Consider the following 23,321-nt stretch of genomic DNA (forward strand, 5'->3'; position numbering starts at 1 on the left):
GTGGAAAACAAATAATAAACATAAAATAAATTGAAACATATATAATTAAGTATATGCAGTATTATACCAAGTCTGAACAAACTGAAATTTCCCAATTAAAGGGAAAATTTGTCAGATGGGTTTTCAAACATCCAGCTATATGACGTTTTCAGGAAATATACTTCAGTCAAATAATAAAGATGATTGAAAATAAGGAATGGGCAATGATATACAAGGCAAATGCAAACAAGAAATCAATACTGACAACAGTAATATTGAACAAAGTAAGATTTAAAGCATCAAAAGGATGTAAATAAGAGGGATATCAAAAGGCAAAACTTATGAAGAATGTTATAACAGTCATAAACCTGTAAATACCACACAGTTAAACATAAAGCAAAGAATATTATGTGAGAAGAATTTTATAAAAATGCAATTTTATAAACCTCAGACTTTAGATCTTTTAAAAATGGGAAGATCTAGTAGACAAAATACAATTAAAGACATAAAGGAATTAAATAATACAACTAATAAACTTGGTTTCCTAATATATATAGAACTCAGTGAGTTCTCTAGAGACTAGACATTTTTCATATACCTACAGATTTACAAAAATATGATAAGATCATAATAAAAACTTTAAAAAGATAAAGATTCTCTTTAACATCTTAGAGGACACATGTGATCATAACTCTAAAATTTATATGTAATAAAAAAGAAAAGAAAATTAAGAAATATACTCCTAAATAATCCTGGCATCAATTACAAGCTTTCTAGTAGAAAGTAATAGAGAACTCCTCATAATGAAACTAAAAGGATGCATTAAACTTCTTCATTATTAAAGCAGAAAGCCAGAAAGAAACCAAGCACCCCTCCCTAGGTGGGGTGGGGGGAGGAGCAACCACAAAGGAATAAACAAAAATCTATGAGGTGGAAATTAATATAGGTAAAAATAAAAATTAACAAAAGAGAAAACATAGTGCAAGACAGTGATCAATGAATCCAAAAGCCAGTTCTCTGAAAAACCAGTAAGATATATTTTGGTTTCATGTGCCTGATTAAGAGGAAAAGAGAGCAAGACATTTAAGAGTAAGACAAGAAAGGAGACTGTATCATTCAGGGTCCTGGCAGGTAAGACACGGCATTTTCAAGTGGCATAACTGAGGAACAAAGACATAACCCCTAATCTTTGGAGGAGTCTAATCTCATTGAGAAAATAATGCTTAACAGGAAAAATTGGATAATGTGGCAAGTCAATATGTATGTGATGGTGCAGATATGAGGGTACTTTAAAAAGTTTGTGGAAAGGTTCATATTATCTTTTAATTATATTTTTCCATGAAGTTTTCCAAGTACCCTTGTAATAATAAAGGAATTCAGGAAAGAGAGATCCTTGCAGGCTAGAAAAATGGGAAAGGCTTGTTGAAGAAGTACAATTTAAAGCCGTAGAAGATGGGAAGAGTTTGAATTGACAGAGAAGAGAAAGAATGTTCTTGGCATGGAATGGCATGAGCCAAAGACCAGAGTTGAGAATGGGGTTTAGGGAGAAGAGAACAAAGAGGACAGTAGAATATTATAGCAGTGGCCAGAATGGGATTGACAGGAAGAAGAGAGAAGGTTTACGAGCCAGGCAGAAGCAGGTTGTAGGGAGATTAACATCCAGGCTGAGAAGTTTAAATTTAATGTGTTGGTAATGAATAGACTTTATATGAGCAGAAGAGTTTTTGAGCAGAACAAAGTAATGAAAGCACCACTTTGGGAATATTAATCTGGTGTTATTGGGAAAGAGGGAAGGGACAGGAGTTAGAGGGACATACAAACTGGTAGGATAATCCAGCTACCTGGTAATGTAGACCAGGGCTAATGCTTAATCTTGGCATTCACATTGACATTTTCTTGGAAGCCATACGGCCAAGGGGAAGAAGGTCTCTCATGTTTCAGCTTGGAAGAGGCGGAGTCCAGTCTGTCAGAAGCACAGCAGCACTTCTGAATATCCCGAGAGGAGAGGCACTGTGACTCCCTTGGATGCCCTTTAGCCCCCTTGGGGTTGCTATCTGGGTCTGTGACCCAAATCCTGCCTCGCTAAGGAAGTGAGGGGCTGTTCCAGCAGGAGGTAACTGTCACCTCTGCAGGGGGCAGGGAGGCTTGAGCCCCTTGATTACAGGACAAGGCTCTCACCCTTGTGGGCCAGAGCCTAGTAAAGGCTGTCAGTGATAGTGATGTCATAAATGAAGGGTGGGCCAGGGGTGTGGCTACAGCTGCTCAGGGCGTGCTCATGGCAGGGGCTGCCATAAGGGTTCTGTTGCCGCCCAGCGAGCAACAGTTACCCGATTGGTCTGGGTCACTGTGCCCCAGAGCTTCTATTTATTTATATGATGTCCCAGTTGCGCTTTTGGGCCCTCTGGCTTCTGACGTTTGCACCCTTATGGATGCTAGTTCAGGTAGCTCCCCTTCCGGAGTGGGCCAGGCGCCCTGTCCCACTGACCTCCATCCCCCCAGAGCTGACTGAGACTTGGTCTTTGCGCTCCTCTGAACTGCCACCTGGATCACCCCATGCGTTTAAACGCCCGGCAGCCGCAGGGAGCTTTGGTTACCTGGGATCCTCCGCTGCCTTCCAGATGTTGGTCTGGTTTCGGGAATTGGCCAAGAAGCTGATTCCATCGCTGGGCCCGGATTCAGCTCAAGAACTGCCCCCAGAGCCGGATCGGTTTGCGGTTCTGCATCGGGATCTGCGTGACAATCTGGCTCGGCCACAAAGGCTCCCAGACATGGTTCCAGTGCAAGACTGGCAACAGAATCAGGCCCTGGTTCTGCCTCTTAGACTGAAAAGTAAGATTCAAACCGTAGACAGTGAGAATTCAAAAGCAACCAAGTTTGTTGTTTCACCCCGCAAGAGAGATCTCACTCAGCATCCGCGGCTTGCCAAGATTCTTGGAATTCCAGACACATTTGCATCAAAACCTAAGCATCCGAAACAAATCTTGCAGGATGATAATGGATTTTCAAGTACGGATATAGATTATCCTGAATTTCCTCGAGAATCCCAGAGGGACCCAGATGAGCATCTAGAGGCCCCCGAGCCAGTTGAAACTAATCAATTACAGCAAGAGGCTCTATCTCAAAACCTAGAGCTTCCTGAAGAGATCCAATCCTCTCCACCCCAGCAAGACCCAGCTCAGCCTCCACAGCCTCCTGAGCAGGAAGAAGCTTCAACCCAACAGGAGGCCCTAGCTCAGCCTCCAGGCCCTGCTGTGGAGGCCAAACCTTTTCCCAGTGAGCAGGAGCAGGCAGCTCAGACTTCTGAGTCTCCTGAGGAGAGTGAACTTTCTCAAACCCAGCAGGAGCAACCAGCTCAGTCTCCAGAGCATCATGAAATGACGGTTTTACCTCTAGGTCACCAACAAAGTCAGCATTCAAGCTTGCCTGGTACCACTACTAAACCTCCAGATCTGCAGATTACCATAACAGCAGAACCTGCTGCAGAGGTGGGAACTTTTCCAACTTACCACGAGTCTACTGCTCAGCCCTCAGTGCCAACTCATGATGTGGAACCTTCTACAACCCAGCAGGAGGCCCCAACTCTGCCTCCAGGGCCTCCCGAAGAGGTTGAACCTTTGCCATCTCAACAAGAGGCTTCAGGTCAATCTCAAGAACCTATGAAGGATGAGGAGCCCTCTCCAGCCCAGCAGGAGGCTGCGGCTGAGCATGAACAGACCACCGAGGAGGCAGAACCTTCTGCGGCCCAGCAGGAGGCTGCGGCTGAGCATGAACAGACCACCGAGGAGGCAGAACCTTCTGCAGTGCAGCAGGAGGCTGCGGCTGAGCATGCACAGACCAACGAGGAGGAAGAAACTTCTGCGGCCCAGCAGGAGGCTGCAGCTGAGCATGCACAGACCACCGAGGAGGCAGAACCTTCTGCGGCCCAGCAGGAGGCTGCGGCTGAGCATGAACAGACCACCGAGGAGGCAGAACCTTCTGCAGTGCAGCAGGAGGCTGCGGCTGAGCATGCACAGACCAACGAGGAGGAAGAACCTTCTGCGGCCCAGCAGGAGGCTGCAGCTGAGCATGCACAGACCACCGAGGAGGCAGAACCTTCTGCGGCCCAGCAGGAGGCTGCGGCTGAGCATGAACAGACCACCGAGGAGGCAGAACCTTCTGCAGTGCAGCAGGAGGCTGCGGCTGAGCATGCACAGACCAACGAGGAGGAAGAACCTTCTGTGGCCCAGCAGGAGGCTGCAGCTGAGCATGCACAGACCACCGAGGAGGCAGAACCTTCTGCAGCCCAGCAGGAGGCTGCGGCTGAGCATGAACAGACCACCGAGGAGGCAGAACCTTCTGCAGTGCAGCAGGAGGCTGCGGCTGAGCATGCACAGACCAACGAGGAGGAAGAACCTTCTGCGGCCCAGCAGGAGGCTGCGGCTGAGCATGCACAGACCACCGAGGAGGCAGAACCTTCTGCAGTGCAGCAGGAGGCCCCAGCTCTGCCTCCAGAGCCCCCTGTGGGTGCTGAACCTCCAACAGTCCAGCAGGAGCACCCAACCCAGCCTCTAGCACCCTCTGTGGAAGACTCAATTCATCTTCCATTGGATGATGAGATGACATTTTCACCTCTAGATCTCCCTTATATATTCAGAAGTCATGATTCAACACTGCCTAGTACAACAGTTACACATGTGGATGTGGAGCTCACCATGACTACTCCAGAGCCTAGTGCAGAGGTTGAACCTTCTCCACTCCAGCAGGAGGGCCCTGCTAAGCCTTCAGTTCCCATTGAGCAGGTTGAATTTTATCCAATCCAATCCCATCCTTATTCCCAAACTCCAGATTCCCTTGAAAACATTGAATTTGATGTAGCCCAGCAAGAGGCCACAGCTCAGAGTCCAGATCCTCTTAAGGAGGTAGGCCTTTCTCCAGTGCAACAGGAGGCCCCTGCTGGGCCACCAGAGCCCTCTAAGGAGGTTGAACCATCCCACCAGGAGACTCCAGGTCTGCAACTAGAACCCCCTAAAGAGGCCGAACCTTCTCCAGTCCCCCAGGAGGCTGCAGCTCCACCCTCAGAGCCACCTAAGGAGGTAGAACCTTCTCCAGCTCAGCAGGTGGCCCCATCTCAACCTGCAGAACTCCCTGAGAAGGTAGAACCATCTCCAGTCTATCACGAGGCCCTTCCTCAGCCTCCAGGTCCCCCAGAGGAGGCAGAACCTTCTCCAGTTCTGCAGGAGGTCCCAGCTCAGGCTGCAGAGCCCTCTGTGGTGGTGGAATCCTCCCCGACACAGCAGTTGGCCCCAGCTCAGCCTCCAGAGCCATCTAAGGAAGTTGTAGGTCAACCTCCAATGAATTATGAGATGACGGTTCCAGCACCAAGTCAGGATCAAGGTCCGAATCCAACGTCCAGTATCACAGTTCAACCTTCGGATGTGGAGGTTACCATAACTCCAGAACTCAGTGTGGAGGCTGAACATTCTACAGCACTGAAGAAGACTACAGCTCCACATCCACACCAGGCCCAGACTCAGCATCCAAAGTTGACGCAAGTCACAGTTAAACCTTTGGACCTGGAACTTACCACAACTACAGAACATACCACAGAGCTGAAACCTTCTCCCACCAGGCAGGAGACCACAGCTCAGCCTCCAGAAACACCTAAGGAGGTTGCAACTCAACCTCCAGTGTACCAGGAGGTGACAGTTTCAAAACCAGGACAGGATCAAGCTCAGCAACCAACATCACCCAGTGTTGCAGTTTGGCCTTTAGACCTGGAGCTTACTGTAACTTCAGTATCTACTACAGAGGCTGAGTACTCTACAGCCCTGGAGAAGAGCACAGCTCCACATCCACAGCAGGTGCAGACTCAGCATCCGAACCTGACTCCAGTCACAGCCCAACCTTTGGATGTGGAACTTACTACAACTCAGCATCCATTGGTGTCTTCTGAAAACTACACCCCAGAAAAGAATGCCATGGAGAGCATCAACCTCTGTGAGCTCTGTGTCTGCAGAGACGAGACACTGTCCTGTACTGGTCTCAGCCCAGAGCAGAGGCTCCGCCGAGTGCCTGTGCTAGAGCCCAAGACCTACAACAGCACCTTCGCCATCGTGTAAGGATCGCCTTTCCTCATTCGTTCCCTCCCTCCTGCTTGGCACGGCAGCCTTTTCCTTCAGGTCTTCTTGGCCTTTCTCATCTTCCCAGTCCACTTTGACTGACTTTCTGATTTTACCTTTTGCTTGTCAACTTCCCCTTATCCTCACTCTCCTTACGGTTGTGCCCACTTTCCAGGCTTTCACTTGTGATTGCCCTGACTCTTTTTTAATTCTGTTTTTCTTTATCTCCGCAATAACATTTCTTAACCTCTCCTCTCCTCCCATTTTTGAGCCACACTCTTTACAGCAGGGTGTCTCTCCCCATCTCATTAGTGATGAGACAACAAAGTGGTTAAGAGTAAATTCTGGAGCCAGACTGCCTGGCTTTGTCATTTATTAGCTTTGTGAACTTGGGTGAGTTATTTAGTTCTGTGACTCAGTTTCCTCATCTGTAAAATGGGGATTATGATAGTTACCATTTCATAGAATTGTTGTGAGATTTACATGAGTCAATATATAATATCAGTGCCTAGCATACGTATGAGTGGTAGCCATTAATATTATTATTATTGTTCAGTCCCTAAGTTATGTTGAGAATACATCTTTGTCCCTGGCTTTCTATAGATAACAGCCATTTTGTACCCAATCCAGGGCTAAGTACTGTGGGAGCCACAGAAGTATGACATTGTCTCCAGAATGTGACCATAATAGGTGGGAAGAAACGGACTAGGCATAAAAAGGGAGGTGACATATAATTAAATGCTAAATTAGATGCAGACAGTAGCTGTAATTCACCGGAATTTGTAATTACTGAGGTGTAGGGATCAGGGAAAGTTGCCTGGGTAAGCTAAAACTTTACCAGGGATTTAAAGAGTGGCTATAATTTGTTAAAAAGAGAAAAAATAGTGAGTACGGCCTAGGCAAAGCCATGGCTGCAGGAATGGTCAAAATTTAGTAGATGAATTGGCTGCAAAGAATTGGGTTAAGAAGCAATGATTACAAAAAAACTTGAATATCAGCTACAGGGCTTTGAAAGTTACACAAAGAGAGATGGAGAGCCATTGAAATTTTTAAGCAAAACAGATAAATGATTAAAACAGGAGGATTAACGTAGAATACATATTTAGAGTGATCTAGAGGGGGAAGCTTAATAGAGGGAGACTAAATAGAAAGCTGTAGCAAAATCTAGGAGTGTGTGGAAAGGGTCTGAATCAGAGTGGTTGTGGTAAGAGTGCAAAGAAAATCCTGCGAGCACCTCAAAAAAGAACAGATGGGACTTAGTAACTGACTAAAGAGTTGGGGGATGGAGTGTACAGGAAAGAGAAGAATCAAATATAACTTCAAAGTTTCTGTCCTGGAAAATGAGGAGAAGGATGGTGGTATGACAGGTGGAAACGTGACAGGTGGGAAGGAGAGCCAGTTTGAGGGAGATGAGTTCAGCTTTAGGCATCTTTTATTATCGGTGAGCATAAAGCAACCAGAAGGCTTCTGGCTGAGTGCAAGTGTCCACTAGGCACATGAGCAGACGGGTATTTCTTTTGACTTGTTTCTGCCCCTCCCCAGGGGAAATCGTGTATATAAACTAAGTAAGTTGTTGCTGCGGGACGGGGACAGAGTTAAAGGTGAGGATTCAGTCATCCACAGAGTTGAAAGTGAATATAAGGAATCTAACAGCTTCCCTTAAACATATGTCATTCATGGAGACACTCCCCCTTTTTTTAAGAGCCATGAAAGTATATAGGATAAAATGTGAAAATCTGAACCCCCATACCTCTTATCGCCCCCCCCCACCCTGCACCTGACTGATACAGGATGTGCTCAGTTTCCCTGGGCTCGGGTTTCAGGCCGTGCCTCTGGGTTTCCAGCCACTTGCTGAGGTCTCAGACCCCTCCTCTGGGCTCTCCCCTGGAGGAAAGCTACTGTTGCCACTTAGACCTATTTTTAGCACCAACAGGGGGAAAATGAGACCACAGAGGACTGGCTGATGCAATCCAGTGGCTGGTTGTGCTCAGTTGAGACCACAGAACCTTCTGGTGCATGTAATTGGGAACTACCTCCTTAATTGAATATCCATTAGATAGAGAAACTATAAAAGCCGAATCCCAGCTGAAGGCTTGGTTGTTGCTGCTCACTTTCCTGGAGGCGCCTGCACTTGGCTGAGGTGTGTATGTTTTACTTTGTATCTAACTTGGTTTCAGCAAGCAGCTGCTCATTCTCTGGAGGTGGCTGCACTTGGCTGAGGTGTGTATGTTTTACTTTGTATCTATCTTGCTTTCAGCAAGCGCTGCTCATCCTCTGGAGCCATCCTGCACTTTGTACTGAACTTTAAGTATGTTTTTGTAGCTTTTGTGTTAGACTTGATGTCTGTACTGCACTTAACTTTTGTGTTAAACTTGGTGTGGGCCCTGCTCAGTCTCTGGGCTGTGCCACAGTCTCTCCATGGAACCTGTATTTCTTATGTTATATTAAACTTGTTCTCACTGTCTACTGTGACTCTGCCCTTGAATTCTTTCCTGTGGCAGAGTCAAGAACCTGGTAAGAGGACTGGGCAGGTTGAGGCTGACTACGGGGCCCCTGGACCCTACTCCATCACTCCCTCCCATAAGATAACCCTGACTTTTTGGTGTACGTCCTTCCTTCCGATCTCTTTCCTTCCCGTTTTTTCCCTAATGAGTTGATGCTTTATTTCTTGCTCAGTGATTTGTGCTTTTTCCCTATACAGTATGTCTAAGAGTTCTTTCCATCTCAGCACATTAGACCCTTTAATTTCTAATTGCCCTCACCCTTCCAGTACCTGGAAAGGTTCCTGCAGAGAGCTCTTAGCCAAAGCTTTGGTGTCATTTGGCATGGGGATTCTTTATTCTTCTTGGCTTATGATGATGTATTTTTACCCATTTTTCTATTGAATTATTTACCATTTTCTCATTAATTTGTAGGAGTCAGTTTAGACACATAGTGATTTTTAGAAAAAAGAGTAATTAACTGGCATTATCTTTCCAAAAGATTGGTCAGATAGGAAGTTAAGATTCTGAGGAGATGCCTCATGGTTTGTGCCTGTGACCCCACATTATTTCTTTATTAATTGTGCAAACTGGGAAGCTGATAGCTCTGGAAATTAGAAGCTAGTGTTTTCCGTGTTTGAATATCCCCCACGAGGTTGCCATGACTCTTTTACTTTTTCTGTTCATTCTTTTCCTACCTATTCAAGGATGTGAACTGTGTTTCTTCACAGAAATTTCCAAGGAAACGCTATATCTTCCATTGATAAGCATGCGTGGGAAGCATACCGCTGGACTGAGAAACTGTGAGTATATTCTCTCCAGATAGGAATACAAAATACTACATGCAGTGTAAGTCCTTTCTTGGTCCAGAATTTTGAGGTCAGTACCTCTGAGAAAAGGTATTTCCCCTTCCATATCCCAAATCAACCTCTATTGATTGCAGCCTTATGGTTATTTAAAATTAAATTTGGTGGCCTCTTTAAAATAACAGGCAATTTAAATTTATTTTTTGTTATATAAGTTATACTTGACTATATTCTTATGTGTAAAAATGAAGTAACAGGTATAGTGGAAAGCCTCTTCATGCACTAATCCCTCACCCCTGAGGTAAGCACTACTCTGAGTTTGGTATATGTCCTTCCAGACCTTTCCCCATGCATTTGCATACATATATGTACACATAGCAAAATAGCTTTGTTGTGTAGTTTTATCTTTTTTTTTACATAAATGGTAACATCCTACAACTTAATTCTTTCACTTCATGATATGCCTTAGATATTTTTCCTTCCTAATACTTAACATGGTTACTCCATTCACTTAAACTCCTACGTTATGTGCCATACTATGTGCCATTCTTGCCATGTGATAAGCTGGTGACCATGAAGAAGGCCCTCACCAGATGTGGCCCGTAGACCTTGGAATTCCCAGCATCCAAACTAGCTCAGAAGAAGAAGAATCTTGCCAAGCAAGGCAGCGTGTGCAGAAGAGGGCCAAGCTCCAGCCCAACACACCCTGCGTCCCCCGTCCATCTGAGGCTCCACACCCACAGACCATCTGCCACGTTGACTCTGGAGAATCATAGTTCATGAGTGATTCATGTTGAAATCTGACAGAACTAAGTGATCTTCGGCCAGTCTACTCTAAACAGGGTGGCACATATGGAGAAAGTTGATGGAGAGACAGTTTCCTGTCTGGGATCCTAGGGGAGAAGTGCTGCAGTGGCCAGCTCCCAGGTTCTCAGCACGCGTTGAGTGATGCATTCAGATGGCCTTGCTGTTGCCTAACATCAGGCAAGACCCTCTACTTTTCTGAGCCGTGCTCTCATCCTCTGTAACATGGGTATGAAAACACCCACCTCACAGGACTGTTAAAGCATTAGAAGTAATACTGAAAAGTATGCACACAGTGCCTGGTACATAGTAGGTACCAAACTGTTATAGACTGAATTATTCCCCACCCTCATTTGTATGTTGAAGTCCTAACACCCAGGACCTGAGAATGCAACTTATTTGGAGATAGGGTCATTGTCGATATAATTAGTTAAGATGATGTCATATTAGAATAGGATGGACCCCTAATCTAATCTGATTGGTGTCCTTATAAAAAAGGGGAAATTTGGACACCGAGACACACACAGGGAGAACACCATGTGAAGATGAAGGCAGAGACTGAGTTGATGCTTCTACAAGCCAAGGAAAGGCAAAGATTGCCAGCAAACCCCAGCAGCTAGGAGGGAGGCCTGGAACAGATTCTCCCTCACAGTCCACAGAAGGAACCAGCTCTGTGGACACCTTAGTCTGGGACTCATTGCCTTCAGAAGCATGAGACAATATGTGTCTGTTGTGTAAGTCACATTGTTGTTACTGCAGCCCTAGCAAATGAATACACCAGCAGATGGGAGCCCATCGTCATCTTTGATAATCCCCATGGCTCCTCTCTCTGCGCCTTCCACGTGGCTTCCTCCAAGGGCATCCTGCAGACAACCAGCGCCAGCACTTGGAGGGATGCACAAAGAAAATGTGCTGTGGGTGGAATCACTGGGAGCTGAGACCAGAGAAGTGATGCTTCCCCCTCCTCGTCTAAACATCTCTGTCCCCCGCAGCTCAGCCTTGGCAGTGTCTACCCCACCGCTTCCCCTTTCCATGTCCCTGATGTCATCTTTGGCTCCTCCTCTGCCCACATGCCCATCTGTGCCGTGGGGTCTTAGAGAAGACCATTTCCAGCCCCAGCAAGGCTCCTGGATCCACCAGACAAGGATGCCTCTCCTGGGCAGAGGGATCACAGAAAGTTGTGGGACAGCTTCCTGTGCTTGGGGAGTGCTTCTGCAAACTCCTTTCTTTTCTTTTTTTTAAAAGATGACTGGTAAGGGGATCTTAACCCTTAGCTTGGTGTTAACAGCACCACGCTCAGCCAGTGAGTGAACCGGCCATCCCTAGACAGGGTCCGAACCCGTGGCCTTGGTGTTAACAGCACCGCACTCTCCCGAGTGAGCCACGGGCCGGCCCTTGCAAACTCCTTTCTTAGCTATTGGCCCTCAGAAGCGTCGCGACAGGGCACGGAGATAAGTGGAGCAAGCTGGGTTCCTGTGCCACCAGGGAGGGGGTGTGTGGCCAAGCCATGAATAAGTTTAAAGCGTGGAGAACAGGAAGCAAGATGGTGGTATCTGCTTTATTTAAAATTCTGAGTGCAGCGGTGGCAAAGCAGGGCGCAGCCTCCTGGCGAAGCTTGGGAACGGCTCTGGAGCGCACTGCTTTGATTCCCTTCCTTCCGCTTCTTCTTTGCTCCCTGTCTTCTGTGCATCGCTTTTCTCTGCTCCTTTGGATGTTATGGGGCTAAGCGTATGTTGCACCCGCAGAATCCTATTAATCTGATGCGGTCACTAATGTGTGATTTAGGGGTGTTTGCATGCGCTGCACGTGGGAGGGGCAGCAGGGGGGCGGTGGCAGGAGAGGAGGAAGAGGAGGGGACACCCCTCTGATCCGCTGAAACGCTCCTGAAGAGCAAACCAGCCGCATTACTGAAGGTATCAGCTGGGACCTGCCTACAGTTATGTCAAAGTGTGCTGCTAAGTGCCAACTCTCCCTTTGTGCTGTGACACCGAGAGCTGCCAAAAGACATTTAAAAGCTTGCATGAACTAGAAAAAAACCGTACATATATGTACATATGTTCCATAGTGTGGATGTATCACAGTTTAGTGATTCCCTTATTGATAGATGCGTAGATTACGGTCAGTTTTCTTGTTACACGCATTGCTGCACTGAACGTCCTTGTCCGTGCTTCTTTGCGGACATCGGCAAGTATTTCCGTAGAGTAGATACCTGGAATGGAATTGTCGGGGTGATGGCTATGCAGATATGAAATCTTAGTTGCCCTCACAGGAGATTTGCCGACTTACACTCCGGTCAACAGAATATGACGGCACTCACCCCCACCCCTTTCACTGCTGGGTATTCTCCATCTTTTGCTGATACGATTGGTGAATAAAAAGGGGTCACATCTGAATTTGAATTTTTTTTTTTTTTTGTCTTTTTCGTGACCGGCACTCAGCCACCGGCCATTCCTATATAGGATCCGAACCCGCGGCGGGAGCATCGCTGCGCTCCCAGCACCGCACTCTACCGAGTGCGCCACGGGCTCGGCCCTGAATTTGAATTTTTTGATTACTCATAAATTTAAATTTCTAAATGTTTATTGAGCATTTGAATGTGTTTCTTCTCTGAGTTTTCTGTCCTTTGTTCATATTTCTGTTGAATTGTTTTATCATTTTCTTATTGATTTGTAGAAGGAATCGGTTAGGACACAAATGATTTTGGAAGAAATACTTAAATTCAAAGTAAATTGGCATTTTTCACAACAGTTTGTGTGTCATAACATTAGTTCAACTTGTGTAGAAAAGTCATAAATGATTTCTGAATTAAAAATAAAACGCTTAACAGTTATAGTAATTTAAGAAAAGGAGGATTAAGGCCACCTTAAAATAGACTCCCCCTATAGTCTGAGAAATGCTAGAACCAGGCAGTTGTGTTTTTTAATCTATTAATTTCTTAAATACTATATATAGTTTATCTTTACCACGATAGTATCTGACTTGTAGATTTTATTTCCCAAACTTGTAAGAAAAATGAAAGTTCCCTGGCACAAGAAATAAATAACACTAATTTCTTGTGGGGGCTGTAGAAAGAGGAAGGCTGAGGTATAGGGGTGGGAGAAAAACCTTTGATTGTTTCCTATATACCTTTTGAATTTTGAGCCATGTAAATATATATTACATACTTTTAAAAAATATTAAATTTAAAAATTAATTATTAAAACATGAATTTAGAAGTTTGTACATTATAAGTCAGCTTGAGATTTTTGCCTTGTGAGACAAAGGTTCTTAGCTTGTGATCTACGGATTCCTGAGGCAGAGTTTCTCAAAACTATTTTTTGTTGGCATGTATCTCTTTGGCGATCTGCAGAAGCCTGTATTCTTGGGATAATGTTTTTAAATGCATAAGATAAAACATCTAGGGAAACAAAGAAACTGATATTGAAATACAGTTTTCAAAATATTTTTTAAAAAAGATTAATGACAGGATATCATGTCTCAATGCATTAAATAACAAGACATAGTGGTATGTCTAATAACTATTATATTTTCAAGGTACTGATGAGAATTAATGATATTTTGTGATATGTCAGCCAATGTGTGACATGAAAATATCTGTCATTTCTATTGGGGAGCAAATTAAGTGTAATACTGATCTCCTGTGGTTTGTTGCATACATTCATGATGGAAGAAAATGTTCATTTCAGTAGAGGTTTGTGAAAAGAGAGATGTAATTTTATTTCTCATCCAAGTTTGGCCTCCTGAATCCAACTCATTCCTCTCACAGACCTCTGCCCTAAAGGGATGATACACAAATGGAAATTGCCTAAACATCTTTGCTTGTATTCAAGAATGTACAGTTTTTTGAGGGGGAGATTCTCCAATGATTTTGTCTCATAAAACACTAAGAACCAAAAAATGTAGGGGAGAAGAAAGAAATTTCTTTTCCTGCAAAGCTGTACTTAGCCTCATGAGTGATAATACATGGATGCTTTGTTTTAAATAAAAGTAGCATATCTGAGAATTGATGTGCCAGAAACTGTTCTAGGTGCCAGGCATACAGGCCCAGGAAGGAACAAACAGACCAAACATCCAGCTCTCAAAGGGCTATAAATATGTAATATGCAAATAACTTATAAATATAGTAGTTATAATCTCAAGTCCTGGTAAGTGATTTTGAGAGAGAGGAAGCAGGGGAAGGAGAGTAAGTCAATTCCAGGACGGCCTGCTGCTTGCATTGTATGTATAACTAAGGCCAGAAAAGCCCGCTGAGCCCTCTCGATGTCCTAGAAGTTACAGAAGCAGAAAGAAGAATAATTGTCATTATATAAAACCAAGAATGAATATTATGAAGTTTACAAGATTGCCTTGGTGAGAATTTAAACATGGATGTTTCTTAAATTTTAGTTAAGGTGGCCTTGTTTTGATATTTCTGTGGTTTGAGAAAATTTTAGATCTGGGTTTAACTGATTCCCTATAGTATTAATTTTTTTGCTTCAATCAAAATGAATATTTGGAGTTCAGCAGGTTAATGTATCTCATTCCAGTCACTTATTTGGTGTTGCTTTTTTGGAGTAATTTTTTGGTGACTGACTCATTTCTCAGTCTAAACTTTTCTTCTCGGTTGAATTTATTACTATTATTATTTTAAATTTTTACTATCCTGTCATCCAAACAACTTTTCATCGAAACAGAGAGAAAACCCACTAATTTAAAATACTTTTTAGTCACTCCCAGTCCTAGCATGATATTGAACTCTTCAACCAAACAGTCTGACATGGGCACAAGCCAGTCATAAAAGACATGGACCATAAACAGCTGCGGGTCACCCCCATCTTTCTCTGTCCTTACTGAATCCTTGTCACTGTTTATATTTTTTAAAGTTATAAAATGTGTATACAAGTTTCATTTTTGTCTTGACTTTGTCATCACTTCCTGTGTCTTTTTTTGTACAACATCCATAGTATATACAGTTTTGTTAAGTCATTTAGGAAGGTAGGGTTTTGTCCAACCTTTTATAGTTATGAAGAGGGTTACTATAAACATTGTCGGGCATGTTGATTCATTTTTCCTTTTTGGATCATTTCCATGAAAATAAGAAACCATTAGCTAACCGAGGTGAGAAGACAAATCAATCCCAACATCACCTGGTGTCCCCATCACACATTCTGACCATCACTGCTGTTCCTTCTAAAGTGGTGAATTTCAAATTGAGGTCGGGGTCTTTGATGTATTCTCAGGGCCCCAAGAGTGCAACACCCTCTCCCCCAGCACGTTCCCAGTCTTGACTGCAAGACTAAGGGAAGCAAAAGCCGTAACAGTTGTTGGGTAGGCCCAGCTGTCAGGCTCGTCTGAGGATCATTTCTATCCTCTCCATTCTGCATTTTGGAGAAATCATTGGCTGTATCTCTGTTTTCTCATTTATTCCTCAACTGTTCTTTGTGCTCTTCATATACTGAGTTTTTTATTAATGATGAATTTTTTTCATTTGTATAATCTTTAGTTGATTCTTTTTCATGGATGCACTATCGGCTTACAGCTGTCTGAGGATATTAATTCTGCTCGCCCAAAGTCCTCTTATGCTTTCTCTTTTAACTCTGATTCATTGACTTTAAGCTCTTAAGTTTGTTTGGGTTTGTTTTCTGTCCTTAATGGAGTTGGCTTTCTCACCCTGTTTGGTCATTCCTGAGTACCACTCATCTTTGTAGTTGGAATTCTGCTGCTTACAGCTCTCGGGGAGAGGTGAAATGAGATGCTGGGGCTTGTGTTCCAGATGGAGTCTCCTGAGAATAAGGAAGGGGAGGGGTGGGATGTGGCTCGTAAGGGAGTGCACCCCTTCCAGGGTCTGGGACCCTGTGCTTCTCTAACACCAGTTGCTCCTGCCTGGAGAAAGACACCCTTTGCTGCCTTGTCTGAGGAGGAAGGATATGGGCTGATGTGCCTCAGGCTGCTCCTCGTGCAGTGCCCCAACCAAGAACTCTGTAGATAGTTCCAAGGCTTCTCTGATAGGGGAGCATTTGTAGAGCTGCTTCCATGTTTGAGCTAAGCTTGTGGGTTTTTCAATTATATCTGTTCTGTCATTTTTAGGGATTTGGTAGAGGTTGGAAAGGTAGAGACTTGGCATGTTCTCCATCTGCCAACTCAAAATAGCACAACGCCTTAGGAAAATAATTTTGTACCCTTACAGCCTAGAGAAGCTCAGGTACATGTGTTAGCTGGATACATGTACAAGAATGTTCAAAGCAGCATTGTTTGCAATAACTAAAAAAGAGAAAAATCTCAGTATCCATCAACAGTAGAATGAATAAATAAATTGTGGTAGAGTCACACAATGGAATACTGTAAAGCAGCATTAGTCATTAGTAACATAATGCAAGACATACATAACCTTAACTTTTCAGGTAGCCATTTAAAAAATAAAAGTAAAAAGAAACAGGTGAAATAAATGTTAATATACTTTTTAAACCCATACAATCAAAATATTATTTCAATGTGTAATCACTATATACTCTCCTACTGAGATATTCTATTTTTATACTGTCTTCAAAACATACAACAAATTATTATTTCTACTTGTAATTAGTATAAAATTATTAATTAGGGAGTTTGCACTCTTTATCCACACTAACTCTTTGAAATTTCAATTTGGTTGCTAAATTTCCATCAGAAATACTTAGCCTGTATTGACATTTCATAAAATTTGCTGTTGAAAAAGTAGCATCATATACCCAAGTTGTTGCAAACGTATTAAACATTTTCTAATACCTGCATCGGGTATCAGTTTTTAAATTTAAAAATAATTAAAATTAATGAAATTAAAGGTTCAGTTCCTCAGTCACACTAGCCACTCTCAAATACAAAGCACACATAGCTAGTGGCTACCTTATTGGACATGCAGCACAGGCACTGAAATGACCCAGTCTCAGCTACATGATGCATCTTGAATTTACAAACAGAATGTTGAGTGAAAGAAGCAAGATAGAAAATAATACACATAATATTATTCCGTTTATATACAGTTCAAGGAGAGGCAAAACTAAACTGTGCTGTCTATGGCTGATATATAATAGGTAAAACTACATTTGAAAAGCAAGGAAATTATTCTAAAAGTCAGGATAGTGGTTACCTTTACAGGTCAGAGAGAGGGTTGTAATTGGAAAGGGGCATTCTGGAGGCTTCATGGGCACTAGCAGTGTTTTTTCTTGACAGGATGGTGTTAACATGACTATTTTCTTTATCATTATTAAACTGAACAGTGATATGCATTTTATAGCTCTCAAAAAATAATAATGGGGATGCAGGGAGTCAAATGGCATCACTTGCAGCCCCGACATAGTTCCATGTGGAGGTTCCATAATAAGGTTTGGGAAAAGAGAGGAGAAAACGGCAGTTCTGCCAAGCTTGGTACCACCCAGAGTTGGGATCTAACAAGGCCTAGTGATCTAGAGGGCAGGCATTAAATACACAATTTGGTGGGAAGAGTAGGTAGGTGTCGGGGTGGGAGGGTGGAGACAGATGGACTCAAAAAGGAGAAGGAGAAAAGGTTTGAAGAAAAACAGAACAGACATCAACATCTTGAAATTAAGTAAGAATTGGGGTATTTAGTTGGAACCATTGCCCTAGTTTCCTCCACATACAGGAGTTAGTCCTCTGTAGCAAATAGTTGTGGTTAGTTTGCATTTCGATTCAGAAATAACTTTTTCATTTTCCAGAATTCTCAGTGAAAATCATTTGACTGAATTACATAAGGATTCATTTGAAGGCCTGCTGTCCCTCCAGCATCTGTAAGTTAGTTAATCGTATTTATTTATGAGTTTTTAGTTATGTAATCTATAAATGAACAAGTGGTTCAAATTAGATAATCTCTGAAATTTCTTTCAGCCATAAAATTCTGCAATTCTGTAAGTCTGTGTAGGGTCTGAGCCCATCTCTAGCATTAACTATCTCCTATGTATTTTCAATTTGTTAAATTATATAGATGGGATATAGATAGAAAAAACTTCAGTTAAAGAACAAAAGTGGTAATAAGATCTGAGCAATTATTGACATGCGTGTGAACGTTGTTTTATAAGTGTTCATATGCCATCTGCTTGTATAGTCTGTGGTCCAAGGATCAAATTTGATCCACAGTCTGTTCTTGAACAGCCCATAAATTGAGAATGGTTGTTACATTTTCAACAGACTGTAATAGAAAAAGAAAAGAAACAAAGAAGAATATGTAACAGAGACTGTATGTGGCCCGCAAAGCCTAAAATATTTACAATCTTCCCTTTTAAAAAGGTCCGAAAAAGGTGGTTTAGTAGAATGAGAGGAATTAAAGTTAACCTCAGATTGCTGCCTAAAGGAGAAGAAAATATTAACCACCTATGTTAATTTGAATGACATTAACCCAGAATTTTATGATAATTTATTCTAAATTAGCATTTAAATATCAATTAACTAAACAGATGAATTATGCAAGTAATATTAAGAATGGTTAAGGAACCAAGAGAACGACTGGTATTAACAATTTCAATGCAGGAATTGTTATACTCATATTAAAAATAGATGTTTCAAAATGATGATTAAATGGTACAGCTAGAAATGTTTGTATAGTATTTCTGTCTGTTTTGAGATACCATGTTGTTTGCTGTAAAAGCTTGAATTTTATCTTTTCTCCATGGATCCAGAGGTGTGTATGTCATTAATTCTTACTAAGCTAATTAATGATGCTCTTTAGCAAACAGATTCTTCATTCAAATGTAGAAGGCTTAAGGGAAGGTGGGTATAAAGAGCCTCATGTGACACTAAAAATAGTCCTTTGAACTATCAAACCTTCTATGACTTACGAGGATGACCACTTTCATATTGGTCTTCTTGGGCACCTCTGCCATCTGGCCTCCCAAACTGCACAAACACATTCTGGAGAAAAACAAATGAGAAAACTGCTCAGTGGAGTAGGCCCTTCATTACTTCTACTATGACATACTTTGTTAAGCTCATAATCCCATGTTGGCATGTGTATTCTCATTCATTAGAAAATATGCCAGTCAATAAATAAAAGCTAAAAAAGAATATTATGCCAAGCACTGTGCCCACTATTGGAGACACAAAGATGAGAAAGACAGGGTCACTACCTTCTAGGAAATCATGATCTCTCAGGGTAAAGAAACGCATAAGCTCAAACCACAATACAACAAGCACTAAGTGGGTGACAGTGCTGCAGAGCAGCAGAAGAGGCCATGAAGCAGCAGAACTACATTTCTTTTTAAAATAGTCATTGTCCTTCTTCTACTCATTCCCCAGCTATTTATTTACTTTATAAATATTTGAGTTTGCTTTATTTCCATGTGTTGGTTTTAAACATGGTGAGCAATGCAGATTAGCAAGACCTAGTTTGTGCTTTCAAGGAGTTTATGCTCTGAAGAAATGGGATGCAAAAATAAGTGTATTAAAAAGAAAAAATGAATATGGTCACTAAGAGGTATAAATTGTTTCTGGAGCACAGAAGAAGGAGAGAATACTTCGAGTTGTGTCAGGGAAGATGTTACTTAGAGCAGTGCTGTTTGAACAGGACCTTGAAGGGCCTTTGGGTATCATCAGACAGACATCTTGGAGAGAATATTCTATGCTTGCAAAGGGAAAGTGGCAGAAAGGGAAAACACAGGAAAGTATTTGAGGAATGCCATGAGTACCTGTAGGGTACAAGGAGGGAGAATAGAAGATTGGAGCCAGATCTTCTAGGGCTTTGAATACTAAGCAAGGGAGCCACCCCGGGGGCCCCTGTTGTCACAGCAGTGCTCTGAGACAAACTTGAGCATGCATCAGAATCACTTGGCCTGGTTAGAACAGGTTCTGGATTCCACCCCCACAGTTGCTGAGTCTGTTGGTCTAGAGGAGGGCCTAGAATTTGCATCTTCAGTAAGTTCCCAGGTGATGCTGGTCTTTGAGAACCAGTTCTGGACAGTTCATCTGGTGACTGTGCAGGATGGATTAGAAAGGGAGAGACCACAGATGGAGACGCAAGTCAGACAACAGTTATACCCATCCAGGTGAAAAGTGAGGGACAAGCTGGAATCAACAGAAATAAGATACTCATCGTGGTCAAGAATGGGTGTTTTCTAATAAAAACCTAGTTCCATGTTGATTTTTCTTGTCTCACCATGTAACCAAAAAACTCCTTTTATGGAATATTAAGGCAATATAAAACCAAAAATAAATTTCTACTAATATGATGGAAAGTGTAATTTCGAATAGAGGATTAACTTCCTTTCAAGTGACATTTTGTTTCTTCTTCTTCTTTCTTCTTTCTTTTGTGGCTGGCCAGTAGACATCTTTTATTTCTTCTAGTTATTGAACTGGCTTAGAAAAACAGAACTAAAACAGGAAGGTGTATGAATGTGAGAATATTTCTTTTAATATTAGAAATTATACATATAGATAAAAACTTTGAGCTGATAATCTAGAATTTGATGAGACTATAAAAGGTCATCTAGTCAATTCTCCTGGGCTCAGGAAAGATTATCTCCAAAATTTGTTAAAATCTATAATTGTATTTTTATTTATGAGGATCATGACGGGGAGACTATTGGGAGAGATACAGGCAAGGTAAGGGGCTCTTGAAAGTTCAGCTACAAGTCCAAAGGTTTAAAGTCTAGACAAAAAATCCATATTCAAGGGCCGGCCCGTGGCTCACTCGGGAGAGTGCGGTGCTGATAACACCAAGGCCCCGGGTTCGGATCCCATATACGGATGGCCGGTTCGCTCACTGGCTGAGCGTGTTGCTGACAACACCAAGTCAAGGGTTAAGATCCCCTTACCGGTCATCTTTAAAAAAAAAAAAATCCATATTCAATATTATCACTCTAAACTCTACTATTTTTTTCTACTAATTATGTACCTAATAGCCAATCAAGGCAATATTTTCCTTTTCCTTTTTCTAGAGATCTATCCTGTAATAAAATACAGGCCATTGAAAGACGCACATTTGAAGCGCTGCCTTTTTTGAAGTCTCTGTAAGTTACAGATACAACTTTATTATATTTGGAATTTTTATAAAAATTGTAAACCTCTTTGCTGTTCATTTTGAAATATGATTAAAATTTTACTGGTAGTAAGTTACTGAAATTACACAGCAAACCCCTTTCATCTCTAGCAAAGATTAGTGTGAGCATTATTACATGATCAGAGTGAATTGTGATAGAGCAATGGCTGTCAGCCAGTGTGATTTTGCACCCAGGTGACATTTGGCAATGTCTGGAGACATTTTGGGTTGTCACAGCTGTGGGTGTGCTGCTTGCATATAGTGGGCAGAGACCAGGAATGCTGCTGAACAACCTACAATGTACAGGACAAACCCCCACAACAAAGAACTATCCAGCTCAAAATGTCAAAATGTCAAATAGCACTGAAGTTGTGAAACCCTGTTCTAGAGAAATGAAGATCACTTAACACAAGTATCTACTGAGAATTGCACTGTTTTGTATCTAATACACCACACGTGTAAATATGAGAGTATAAATCATAAGCCAGTAGCTTCCACAGTGGTATTTCTTTGGTGTATGGAGAAAGTATTGAGATTATGTTTCATTGTGTGTAAATTTAGAATTACTTTCGGAACATCTTTCTTCTTGTCATTTGGCTTCTGTCTTTTTTTTTTTTTTTTTTCTTTTTTGTAGAAATCTTCGTTGCAACTTAATCAGTGAAGTGAGCTTTGGAACATTTCAGGCGTGGCACAGGTTTCAATTTCTAAATGAGTTGTAAGTGAAATAGAAGATACAAATGTAAAAAACTATTTATGTATAAAAACACCATGCAGTTCTCTGTTAGCTGGGTATAAGCCATTATGAATGCTGAAAAGTATGTCTTAAGATCCATTCATTTTTTTCAAATAGGGAAACTAAGGTACAAAGAGGCCAAGAAGCTTTTGTAACATATATGACATGCTCTACCTTCCTTGGTACTGATCTTTGACATGGGCAATAAAAGGCACCAAGCAAGTATGTGGGCCAGTTAGCTTACTTGGGAGAGCACAGCACTAATAACACCAAGGTCATGGCTTCGGATCCCTGTATGGCCCAGCTGCCAAAAAGAAAGAAAGAAAGAAATTAGTATTGTTATAGGAGGCCCTATGATGCCGCCCTGATACATGAATGGTCCTTGAAACTATGCTGAATTTAACTTAGATTTCTGCTCACATGCAGAGTTCCTAACTGCTTGTACTAGTCCATTTTTGTTGCTTATAACAAAATACTTGGAACTGGGTAATTGATAAAGGAAATGACAGTTTCTGAGGCTGGGAAGCCCAAAGTCCATCTGGTGATGGTGACAGTGATTCGGGGATCTCACATTGCAAGATGGTGGAAGCTGAGAGAGCAGAGAGAACAAGAGAAAGACATAAAGCCCTCAGAACCACCCACTTACCACCATTTTTAATCCGTCCACTACAGCAGGGTCCTACAATCCAATCACCTCCTCAAGGCTCCACCTTTCAATTACCGTAATAGGATTTCTCACACTGATAACAGTCACAGTGGGGCTAAGTTTCTAATACATCAAACTTGGGGGACACGATTCAAGCTTCAGTGAGTTTTGGGGGAACATAATTCAATCCACTACACTGCTTAAGCATGTTTAACATGTAGCTGCAGAGAACAAAGCTTAACACAAAGTCCTCCAGGGAGCAAAAGGTGTGCAGATGCTTTCTCAGTGCCAGTTTCTTATAAATCATGAAGTAGAAAGAATTTCAGGAAACCTCTCCCAGAATACTCCTCTCCCCAATCACCCAGAACATTAGTTTTCAAAATTGTATACCTCTGAATTTATGAATTATCTCTGGGCAATGCGAAGCTTTGAGGTGTGGGAAAAGATGGTATTTATGTTAAGCTACAGTGTGAAAACTATCTGTAAAGAAAAGGCATTGCTCTAGCCTAATTCCATATACTTTTTTCCTGACTCCTCTGTAAGAAAAAGTATTGAAGGTTTTACTCCCTTTCAGCTTAAGATGTCTGTGATTTCTCCGTGACACAGGCAAATCCTAGGGGGCATGTTCAATGGCCTGCAGGGGATTTTTGACTCAAGGTGAAGTTTTTTTGTTTTTTGGTGGCTGGCTGGTATGGGGATCTGAACCTTGACCATGGTGTTATCAACTCTGTACTCTATCCAACTGAGCTAACCAGCCAGTTGAAGATTCTCCT

General features: G+C 42.3%; 2 protein-coding genes across 2 annotated transcripts in view; both read left to right on the forward strand.

Annotated features, from left to right (window-relative positions):
• The first annotated feature begins 2,354 nt into the window (after window positions 1-2,354).
• On the forward strand, window positions 2,355-3,639 carry LOC134365065 (leucine-rich repeat-containing protein 37B-like). The gene is made up of 3 exons (XM_063081257.1): window positions 2,355-3,230; window positions 3,318-3,551; window positions 3,610-3,639. The coding sequence occupies exons 1-3, from the start codon at window positions 2,355-2,357 to the stop codon at window positions 3,637-3,639; spliced, it is 1,140 nt and encodes a 379-aa protein (XP_062937327.1).
• The window catches only part of LOC134365066 (leucine-rich repeat-containing protein 37A2-like), a 50,453-nt gene continuing 30,767 nt past the window's right edge, over window positions 3,636-23,321 (forward strand). The window contains exons 1-6 of the mRNA XM_063081258.1: window positions 3,636-5,611; window positions 5,729-6,073; window positions 9,289-9,360; window positions 17,859-17,930; window positions 21,069-21,140; window positions 21,804-21,884. Of these exons, the coding sequence (XP_062937328.1) occupies window positions 3,636-5,611; window positions 5,729-6,073; window positions 9,289-9,360; window positions 17,859-17,930; window positions 21,069-21,140; window positions 21,804-21,884 (2,618 nt within the window). The remainder of the gene's footprint in view (window positions 5,612-5,728; window positions 6,074-9,288; window positions 9,361-17,858; window positions 17,931-21,068; window positions 21,141-21,803; window positions 21,885-23,321) is intronic.

Source organism: Cynocephalus volans, chromosome 16, assembly GCF_027409185.1.
Source record: "Cynocephalus volans isolate mCynVol1 chromosome 16, mCynVol1.pri, whole genome shotgun sequence".
NCBI classification, from domain to species: domain Eukaryota; kingdom Metazoa; phylum Chordata; class Mammalia; order Dermoptera; family Cynocephalidae; genus Cynocephalus; species Cynocephalus volans.

What these genes read in the sequence shown, in the direction of transcription:
- LOC134365065 (XM_063081257.1), top strand. Translation starts at nt 2,355, where the DNA reads ATGTCCCAGTTGCGCTTTTGGGCCCTCTGGCTTCTGACGTTTGCACCC. An exon ending in CTCAGCCTCCAGGCCCTGCT is followed by an intron (nt 3,231 to 3,317) that starts GTGGAGGCCAAA and finishes TCTCAAACCCAG; the next exon opens with CAGGAGCAACCAGCTCAGTC. An exon ending in CTTCTACAACCCAGCAGGAG is followed by an intron (nt 3,552 to 3,609) that starts GCCCCAACTCTG and finishes CATCTCAACAAG; the next exon opens with AGGCTTCAGGTCAATCTCAA.